The 10,413-nt window shown below is 31.5% G+C and overlaps 1 protein-coding gene across 1 annotated transcript; it reads right to left on the reverse strand.

Annotated features, from left to right (window-relative positions):
* Nucleotides 1-806: 806 nt before the first annotated feature.
* Nucleotides 807-4,338, reverse strand: LOC125810316 (putative oxidoreductase TDA3). The gene is made up of 2 exons (XM_049489822.1): nucleotides 3,447-4,338; nucleotides 807-1,388 (listed from the first exon to the last, which is right to left on the reverse strand). The coding sequence occupies exons 1-2, from the start codon at nucleotides 4,336-4,338 to the stop codon at nucleotides 1,012-1,014; spliced, it is 1,269 nt and encodes a 422-aa protein (XP_049345779.1). The 3' UTR covers nucleotides 807-1,011.
* Nucleotides 4,339-10,413: the final 6,075 nt, after the last annotated feature.

A 10,413-nucleotide genomic window follows, 5' to 3' on the forward strand; every position in this document is an offset into this window, starting at 1 on the left:
CATTTTTAATTCTTAATCATTCGATTTTCGATTAACCAATAAGAAAATGTTCATAAAACATGATGCTCATAAATTAAAAATAATAGAAAGAATAAAAGTGCAACAAAAATTCTACATTGATCACTTTTTTTATGATAGAATTGATCTAATTCCTTCTACAGGCTAATGCAATAAATTGCGGAAACAACATTTATTATATGTCTTATCACAATTTAGATCTTGAGAAGAAGATAATACTAACTTATGTCATGAAGAGAAAATGTATCACAATAGAGAGGCTACTTTGTGTTGCCTACGACTAAAACATTTTATATGGCAATGTTCATTAGGGATTTTGCTCCCCTCCATTATTCTTTCCATTCATTTCGTCAAGTACATATTTAGATAAGGGACATGTGTCTTATTTAATTTCTAAAGGTCAAGATAATATTAGATTAACCAATACATATCTCTCATCTAAATGTGTACTCGACGAAATGGGAGAAAAGAGTAATAAAGGGGAGACAAATCCAAGGAAAAAAGACTTTCAGCACATAGGGAAGATACCCTTAAAAGTTGTGATTGTAATGATATTTCTATGCTATAAAAGCATCCCATCAACAACAAAATGAGAAGCTTAAAGTTAAATAACTTTAGATATTGTAACATTCTGCTCAAGTTAGTCCCGGACACAAACAGTGGATCAACATGCTTTGTGTCTAGACATGGGCGGAGCCAGTGTTTTAGTTACGGGTTCGGTCGAAAATTCATTAAATATGTAACAAATTATTGATTTAGAACCTCGTACCTTAAAAGAATTAGAATTACGAATACAAAAACTTCAAATTCTGAGTCCGTCTCTACATAAAGACCTTATTTTCTTGGACAGACTCGATATTTACTGTGGGGATAATAGTTTCAGAACACTTGACAACTACAAGTTCTTCATTCAACAAATTACCTCTTTGCTTCTTGCAGTGCCAAGTTTCTGAAGCCATCTTTCCTCTTTTAGATGATTTGTGTATAGACATCTTACTTCTTCAGAGCGCTGGCAAATCTTCCGGGGTCAAATCGACTAAGATCAACTATGCTAGCATGTCCATCCAAAACGAGTTCGGCCATAGCTGCACCAGTGGCAGGTCCATTGAGAATTCCCCAACAGCTATGTCCAGTTGCCACATAACAGCCTTTAAATCCAGGAACTTCTCCGATAATTGGCACATCATCTTCGCTGCAAGGTAAGATGCACGCTTGTTCAGCCTTCACAGCCGCTTCCCCTTCAACTAAATGGCTTGACACAGTAGTAGCGACTCTCTTAAGCGCGTTTATTGATTCAGGAACTGGAGTTATCTGCTCTGGATCATCTGGAACCTCTGCCTGAGCTGACATTCCACATATATAAACTTCCCCTGAAGAACATGTAAAACATAACACTCTAACTCAATCAAATCCTTGTTTTGTATACGAAAACAAGGCATATGTTTCGTTCATGTTGGAAAGAAACACACTTTCATTTCAATATCAGGCAGCTCACTGAAAATAGAACTAAGCAATAATTGGCAGGTAACCTTCTCCATCTTTCAACATGGTGAAGAATTTTTAGGTAGGCAGGACCCATTGTATTCATGGATACGAACTCAAAAAATGGATGCATCACTCGTGTACATCGTGAATTATCATATCAAACAATAGCATACATGTAGGCTTAACTTTAGAGAACTAGAGAAGAATGAAATGAACATGGAACAAAACATTGATTTTTGAAAACCATACAACAAAGCAATAATACCAAGCCATAAATTAAAACAACTTCTTAGTGACCCTTCCTAAAAGTAGAGATGTTTATAATTAGAGGTGGAACCAAGATCCAATTTTATGGGTTCTCAATTTAAGAACGACGATTTTAAATGCTAATAATTGAATTCTAATTTTATAGTGACTAATTGAAGATAAAGGGATCAACATTGTCCCAATGAAATATATTTCGCAACAGAGCCAACCAAGTAATAGCACACAATTACGATGATATTGCACTATTACACACACATATGAAGGAACTAGCTCACCATTGTCTCTAATAGTGAAGTTAAAATACCTTTTCCAACTTACTATATATGAATGACAAGTTTAAACAACATTACTATATATTTTAAAACAAATTGTCAAACTTAAGTCACTCTATATTAAGCTAATACACTACTTTGTTGTGGCAAATATAATTGAGAGATCATTCTTTGAATGTAAATTGCCAGAGGCGGATCCCACAATTTTAACTTAACTAGTTTAACTTTTAAAATTCTCATCATTGAGCTCATTATAACGTTAAAATTATGAATTTAAATCTAATACTTATTAAGATTTTTCATATATATTTATACTTCCCCTCGAAAGCACCAAAAAAAAAAAAAAAAAGGCTACGTCTACCTCTGCAAATTGTAATACAATTAGGAATGCTTGGTAGAGTGTATAAGAATAATGTTGAATAAGATGTATTAGTAATGCTTACATTAGTTATTAAGATACCATGTCTGAACATTGTTTGATTTGGTATATTAAAAATAACAGACATTGGATAATTTCTAAAAAGATATTTATTTACAAAAGATAACTTGAACAAATATAGTGAAAAGGACCTAGAATAGAAAGGATTTCGAGGGACAATTATATCTTTAAACGTGCTAATGTATGCTTTGAATTTTTTGCATTATACATACCATAATATCAAATAAAATGTATTGGTTATACATTGGGTGCTTTATTTTTTCTAATGCACCTGTAATTGATTGAAGGGAAAATTACGTGGAAAAGTAAACATCTACTAGTTAATTAGCTAACATAACTATGATTTGAATTAATTACGGCACACATCTTAATTTTAGTTGTAATTACGTAGCATGTCCTCTTTTATACATATACAAATACAAATTATACACATATATATACAATTATATGACAGATATATAAATACAATTAGCCTCTCTCCATTCTCTGTCCTTTCTTGCTCGCCTCTCTCCTCTCTCTCCCAATCTCGCTTGCCAAATATACAAATACATATGTATATCAGTTATATATATACAATTATCTAACAAATATGCATATACAATTCGTCTCTCTCGACTATCTGCCCTCTCTCGTTCGCCTATCTCATCCCTCTCTCAATCTCGCTCGCCTCTCTCCTTCCTCTCTCAATCTCTCACTCGCCAAAAATACAAATACATATATATAATAATTTGACAAATATACATATACAATTCGCCTCTCTTTCCTCTCTCAATCTCGCTCGCCTCTCTCCTCCCTCCTCCCTCTAACACGTAGCTACAAATTGTAATTAGCAAATTATAGTTATGAAGCATAATTAAGTTATTTTTGAATGGTTAGATGCGAAAATTCTCCTATCACTGTTTACTACCATAAACTCTTGGACAATATTGACAAGTGCATATTGAATCCGTAAAAATGGATAGTACCTGTTGGACGAGGATATACTTCTGGGTCCATGGGCTTTCCACCTTGGGCCGGATAATAAGTGAGAAAGAGTGCATGTGGCGTGATCTTATTGGCTTCTTTCGGTTCCAGTACAATACTATGGGCTTTAATTCCATAAACCCTGAAAAGCGAGCCCAAAACAGAAAATCTCTTACTCCAAGGCCCAAGTGCCAACACAACTGCTTCAGCACCAATCTCCCTCCCATCTTCCAGTACCACTCCTCTGGTTTTCCCCTCCGCCATTTCCACTCTCTCTACTTTACCAATCACAAGCTCAACTCCATAATCCTCCATCGCTTTCGACAGTAGCGTTTTCGTAAACATCTCTGGATGGACTTGGGCCGTACTGTCAGTTGATCCAATTGTTCGTGGGCTTTTAGCTGGGCCATCGACCCAAGACGGAATCGGCCCAGTTCGGATCGACGATGACGAAGATGATGATAACGATGATGATGATGATGATTCGGTGACAGAGACACTTAGAGTAGTGAGTGGACGATAACCGTATGATTCTGATCCATTAAGCTCTTGAGCGAGTGAGCGGTGTAGATTGAAGCTGGCGCGTGCGAGAGACGCGACGGGACCGCCGTCGCACCAATCTAGAGCGAGGAAACCACCGGCTTTACCGGAGGCGGCACAGGCGACGGAGGATTGTTCGATTAGAGTTACGGATGCGCCGTTTTTGGATAGGAAGTAGGCGGTGCAAACTCCGATTACTCCGCCGCCGCAGACTGCTACCTTTTTCGGTTGTGGATTGGTGTCCATTGACGGCGACGATGAGGAACGTATTAGGAAGAATGACGGGGATTTTAGGTTCTGGAAGTTTCTGGGGACTGAAATGAATGGAAATGGAAGTACAGGGGTTAACAACATTTCTTTAATTTAGAATTAAGGGACTTGGAAACTCAAAAGATGACACGTGTTCTGTGCTTCCGTAGCTACCAGACTTTGGGTATCGGAGAAGAAAAAAGAAAGGGAGGAAGGAAGATAGCTTACGTGGGTTTTAATTTGGAATATAGAGAAATTATTATTTTAAATAGATCATCATCTCAAAAATAGAAATAATTCAAAACAACATATAGAAAATGAAATAATTTAAATGAAGCTAGCTATGATTAAATATTATAGATAACCTATAAATCATCCTAAATGATAGTTATTATAGGTAAATTGATAATCGAAGTATAAAAAAATCACGAATAGTGATGGAACTCAAAAAACAACAACAGTAAGAGCAATAGTATGACTAATAATATAAAAGAATAAGTGAGATTAAAAAAAATAAACTTAAATAACCAATTTTTTTAAGCTTAACATATTTTTTATTTATTTTGGTTAATACCAATTCCTTAAAATACTACTGTATTCACTTTTGTCTTAATTATTAGTTATAACTCAAATCATAAACTTAGGCTTTCATTAGTAAACTCATGTTTCACGAATTGAAAATAAAGGCACAAAATTAAAGACCAAATGTAAATTGAAGTACGCAGATATAATGATATATCAGCTGCGGCAGCATTATACAATCATAGCATAAAACTATACTAAGAATCTTTTCATTTCCTATAATTAGCATTGCCGATACAAGTAGCTTGAGGTGTAGCTAGCATGAAAAGTATGAATTCCGCAAAGTACAATAACTTTAATTAAAATCTATAAATTTATTGAAAAATTTAACTTATATTCCAAACCCCCTAGCTAACAGAGAGCATGCAAAGAATGGAACAAATAAATATTAGTAATAAAAAATTGTGGTAGCCCAAAAATTAATGTCACTATTGGTGATTGCCTGTGACAATTTTGTGTCCTACTCCAGGGCTAGGGCCTGCCTTAATTCCTCCAAGAGTTTGACTGTTTGTAAACTTATGGCCAACTCCAGGACTAGGGCCATCCTTAATACCACCCAAACTTAACCAATCAAACGTTCCCTTTTCATTGGAGTCAGAACCAAGACCTTGAATCTTCAAAATATTGAGAGGACGTGCTTCAGAAATCAAAAGATTAATCGAAGCAACTAAAAGAATTAGAAATAAAATAAAGTCCACAAATCTCGCCATTATTTTAAATTACAAGCACGAAAAATGATGCTTTTGTGTGCAATAACTTAACCCCCTCCGATTGTAAACTAGTGATGATGTATAGGCGATTTTGTCGTATATAGCTTTTAGAAAACTAATGAACCACGACAAACCCTCAGAAGAAACTAAATTATATTGTGTTGCTAGTTGATATTCTCTTCATTTGCCAATTTATAGTAGTTAACTTGTGGGCTATCTTTTGACCAATGAAGATGGCTAATTGTTTATTCAAATTCAACGTGAGAGTACAATGATGTTAGCTAGAAATGTTGTAGAATGTGGACTGAAGAGTCTAATTTGGGCAGCACCCAGTGGCGTAACCATATTTAGTACTGGTGCTCAGACATAAAATTTTTGTCGAAAAATTATATAAAGCATATAAATTAATAATTATCTTTTATATATATATATATATATATATATATTTATTTATTTTTTTATTTAATTTTTAATTTTTTTTCTATGTTTGCTCTATTTCTTGGGGGGGGATATTTTCCTCAACTGCGACAAATTAGAATGATTAATTAATTATTTAATTTTGGAGATTGTTAGGTCTTGGTCAATTGATTCCAATGTAGCTACCAAATAACGCCACAACCACCTTTGACCTGGCAGGTTTAAGATTTAATTGGTGTGGGGGGACATAAATAAACGATTTAAGAAACAAAATAACTCTTATATATAATAAATAATTTACCTTTTTTCAAACATAACAACGAATTCAAATTGTGGTTATAAAACCTAAATAACAACATATTAAAATTATTGAGATTAAGCGGATCAATTTGGGCAGGTCAAGATCCAACCCATTTTTAAGCCCATTGGAGCCCAAAGTAAACTTGGGCAGGTCAGAAACCAACCCAATTTTTCTTTCAACTCATTTTAATATCTCCGATTTCAATCTAACCCGCCTATTTGACACCCGTAGATACACATATGTATCTCCTCAAAACTGCCCTCGTCTGCCAACAATACACAAATACACATATGTATCTCCTTAAAGTCTCCAGTCGTTTATCATAGATACATTGATACATGAATATGCATATGTATCTCTTCAAAGTTGTCCACTCAAATTTTTCAAAGAAAAATATATCAAACGTGGAAATGTGCATTGAAAATAGAACAAAGAGAAAAGCCTAAAAAGTAAAATAATAATAATAATAATAACTGATTCAAACACACGAAATAAAATATAAGAAAAAAGGCTATAGGGAGAGAGAGCGCGCTCAAATATACGATTGATAAATACAAAAAAAAAGGCTATAGAGGGAGGGAGCGAGATAAAATATACAATTGACACAAACACACAAAGTAAAATAGAAAAAAATAAGGGAAAATTTCACAAACAGCTACAATAGAAAACATAATAGGTCTCCTTAACTATAGTTTGTCTATTTACGTATCATAGCTATAGTTTAAATAGCTATTATGTTTATGATTTGTATAATTTGGCCTATTTATAATTAATTATAAAAAAATCTGTTTAATTATACTTAACTAATTAAGCATTAATTGAGGAATGTCTTAATTAAAGGTAATTTAGTATAATTAGGATACGTTACCAAAATAAGACTTCTTCCTTTTGAGGACTATTCATGGTTTTCCTTTAATCAAAACTTATTTTGTATTAGAACATTAACAATTAATTTATTTTTGTGGCTTGAACAACGAAAACGTAAATATAAGAATCTATTCATTATGAGTTGTATAGTTTTCTGACTACATTCAATTTATCTGATTTCATATATTTCTTGGTTAATTCGTCTTTAATTTGTATTATTGTGTTATTGACTACGGATATCAATTAAAATGGCATTCTATATGGACTAGTTGATTTGTTTGAAAATAATTTGTAGATGTATATAATTGGTATCAAATTTTACACTAAGATTGTTTGTGACTGATTTTTTTGTCTAAACATATAATTGAGTGTTTTTCGATTAGTTGTATCATTTTGTATATGTTACTGTTTGTTTTGTATATTAAACAGATTTTATACAATTCGATATAAATTTTAATCAACTAAGTGTAAAAAATTGGTAATTTTAAGTACTTGTATCAATTAGTATATATTACTATGTGATTTGTATATTAGATTTTATACAAGTTGTTATAGATTTTGAGTCAAAAAGTTAAAATAATTTAGTAATTTTCCATTACTTCTAACAATTTGTAGATATTACAGTTTGTTTTGTATATTAAATAGACTTTATACAAGTCGTTATATATTTTAAGTCAACAAGTGAATGTAATTGAATAATTTTCGATTAATTCGGTTAGTTTATATATGTTACAATTATTTGTGTATTTAATGAATTTTATATTTTAAGTCAACAAGTTAATATAATTAGTAATTTTGGAGTTCTTGTAGCAGTTTGTATAAGCTACAATATGATTTGTATATTAGATAGATTTTATACAACTCGTTACATGCTTTAAGTCAATAAGTGTATATAATTTAGTAAATTTCAATTAATTGCATCAGTTTTGAATATATTACTATTTTGAATTGTATATTAGTAGATTTTACACAAGTCGTTATATAATTTAAGTCAACAAATGAATATAATTGAATAACATTTTATTACTTTTACCAGTTTTGTGTATGTTACTATTTGATTTGTATAATAAATAATTGTATAATTAAATATATATTTAAATATATTTTATACATTGAGTGGGATATATACATTGTCAACAGTGTGTCATGGTACAATAACATGCAATCTGTAAGCATGTATATAAATTGGAACCCCTAATAAAGAACATTAATTTAAATATTTGTATATCAATAACATAACTTCATTATACAAACCGTTGTAGTTGTATATATCAATTGGACTTGTATAATTATAAACAATAACACAACTAGTTATGCATACACATGCTTGATGTTAATTATAAAATAAATACAATTATCTGAGATTACAATTCATTTATTGTGTCATATACAACTAAAATTATCCAAGGAAAAAAATGAAAACATGAAAACATGGCTATACCTCAAAATCATCTGCTACTTGTTGGTCCATTTCAACATAATCATTTGTTTTTGAGTCATTTTTGCTTGAATATGCTTTTTGTACTATTTTTTTTTACAGGAATCAACTCGGAGTCATTTAACCCCGTATAGATAGGGTCATTGATAAACTTAGATTTAATCTCTTTCTTTGTTGTGTTTGAATCAAAAGCTTTAGATTTCGCAATAGAACCTGTAAATGTTTCAAAATCTTGAGTTAAATCCAATGAAAAAGATGGATTCTCAACCAAATTTGTTGTATGCAAATGTATACCTGTAAGTATTGGGTTTGGGTCGCCCATGTGGATCGACCCGACCCGATCCAATCCAAGATTGTTTTTTTCTGAAAAGAAAAAAAGAAGAAGATAAATATTAATTTAAAAAGGGGTGGGAACAATTACTATTCTCTCCTCTTTAAATTAAGTTATTTTTTGCTTTTTTCTTCAACGCTTCAGAAAAGAAAAACAGGAAGAACAACAAAAACTCAAAAAGACTTAGATTAAAGACACAACAAAAAGCATTTAGTTTGTGAAACACCATCTTTGTTTCCTAGTGATTCAAAGAAGGATTTGGAGCAAATAATTTAGTTCATAAATTTCATTCCGCTGCAACAATCAAAGGTACACAAATCTTGTACAAAACGTTGATTAAATTCTATCATTGGCATCAGAGCCAGGTTAAGTACTCCATGATTTTGCATAGTAATTCCTTGAAGTATAATACTGATTATACTAACCTGATATAAATTGAAAAGATTAGGCTCATCATAAAATTGAATCTCATATTTTATGTCATATAATCTGAGATCGAAAGTACCACATGAACACCTTGAATTCGATCAGGAATTTGGGAAGTTTCTTTGTTTTTTTTTGAAGATATGTTATGAGTATAAATATGAAAAGAAATAAAGAGGTTCATGTCGTATATTTTTTTTTCTTCTTCGTTGATCTTCGGTTTTTTTTTTTAAGCATAAGATAGATATCTTGAATGCTAGAAATTTATGAAGAAAATAAATAAAAAGGGTGATCTTTATTTTGTTGAGAATCTTTTTTGAGTTTTAATATAATTAGAAGACCTTTTCTCTCTCTTCATTTATTAAAAGTGAATAGGTTTTTGTTTGTTTTCCCTTTTCACTCGTGTGAAGCGTGAGATTTGTTGTTTTTTTATTTTGTTGTTTTGTCCTTTTTTGTTAGGGATTAAAAATAAAAACTAAATAAATAAATAAAGAGGGTCTCACATGAAAAGGAAAAACGTGTCAAAGGAGGACGAATCAGTTTTTTGTTTTTTCTTTCTTCTGTAAAAGAAAAAAAACAGTCCTTTTTTATTTTAAAGAGTACACATATTTTATTTAATAAAATACTGTACCTTTTCATTTGGAATCATAAAGTGTTATTTCTTTGATAAATAGTCAAAGGAAGAATAATACCATTTTATATTGATAAAGTATTTATTTGATTTACTTTAACATAAGTTTATTCAAATGGTCAAATCAGATTGAGGCTGACTTTGTTTTATTTTTCCCATGAGTTATCTTCTTAATTTAATAAAGAATAATGACCAATTATTTTGACTAGATTATAATTTTAATATGTGCATTAAAATTGGTCTCGATAAATTAGTTTAATTCTTATGTTCCTTGAGCAGTTCCTTGCCTTTTACGAAAATTTGTGACATATGTTGTCGCATTAAATGGTATTAACCATATTTTCGTTTTGTTCCCATTTCAGATATGGCTGAACGGGAATATGCTCAAACTACTCTAAGTGGGAGTTCTCAAAGTCGAGCAAAGGGACAAGGTAGAAGAGTAAGCCGTCGTAAGACATGTTTTCGAGGGCGTGAAATCGT

This window comes from Solanum verrucosum, unplaced genomic scaffold (genome assembly GCF_900185275.1).
Source record: "Solanum verrucosum unplaced genomic scaffold, falcon-dt-bn FXZP01000038.1, whole genome shotgun sequence".
In the NCBI taxonomy this organism is placed as follows: Eukaryota; Viridiplantae; Streptophyta; class Magnoliopsida; order Solanales; family Solanaceae; genus Solanum; species Solanum verrucosum.

Bases quoted from the DNA above. Each gene is read 5' to 3' on its own strand.
- LOC125810316 (XM_049489822.1), bottom strand. From the start codon at position 4,338: ATGTTGTTAACCCCTGTACTTCCATTTCCATTCATTTCAGTCCCCAGA. The intron at 1,389-3,446 runs GTACTATCCATT...CATGTTCTTCAG, and splicing joins AGTATATCCTCGTCCAACAG to GGGAAGTTTATATATGTGGA.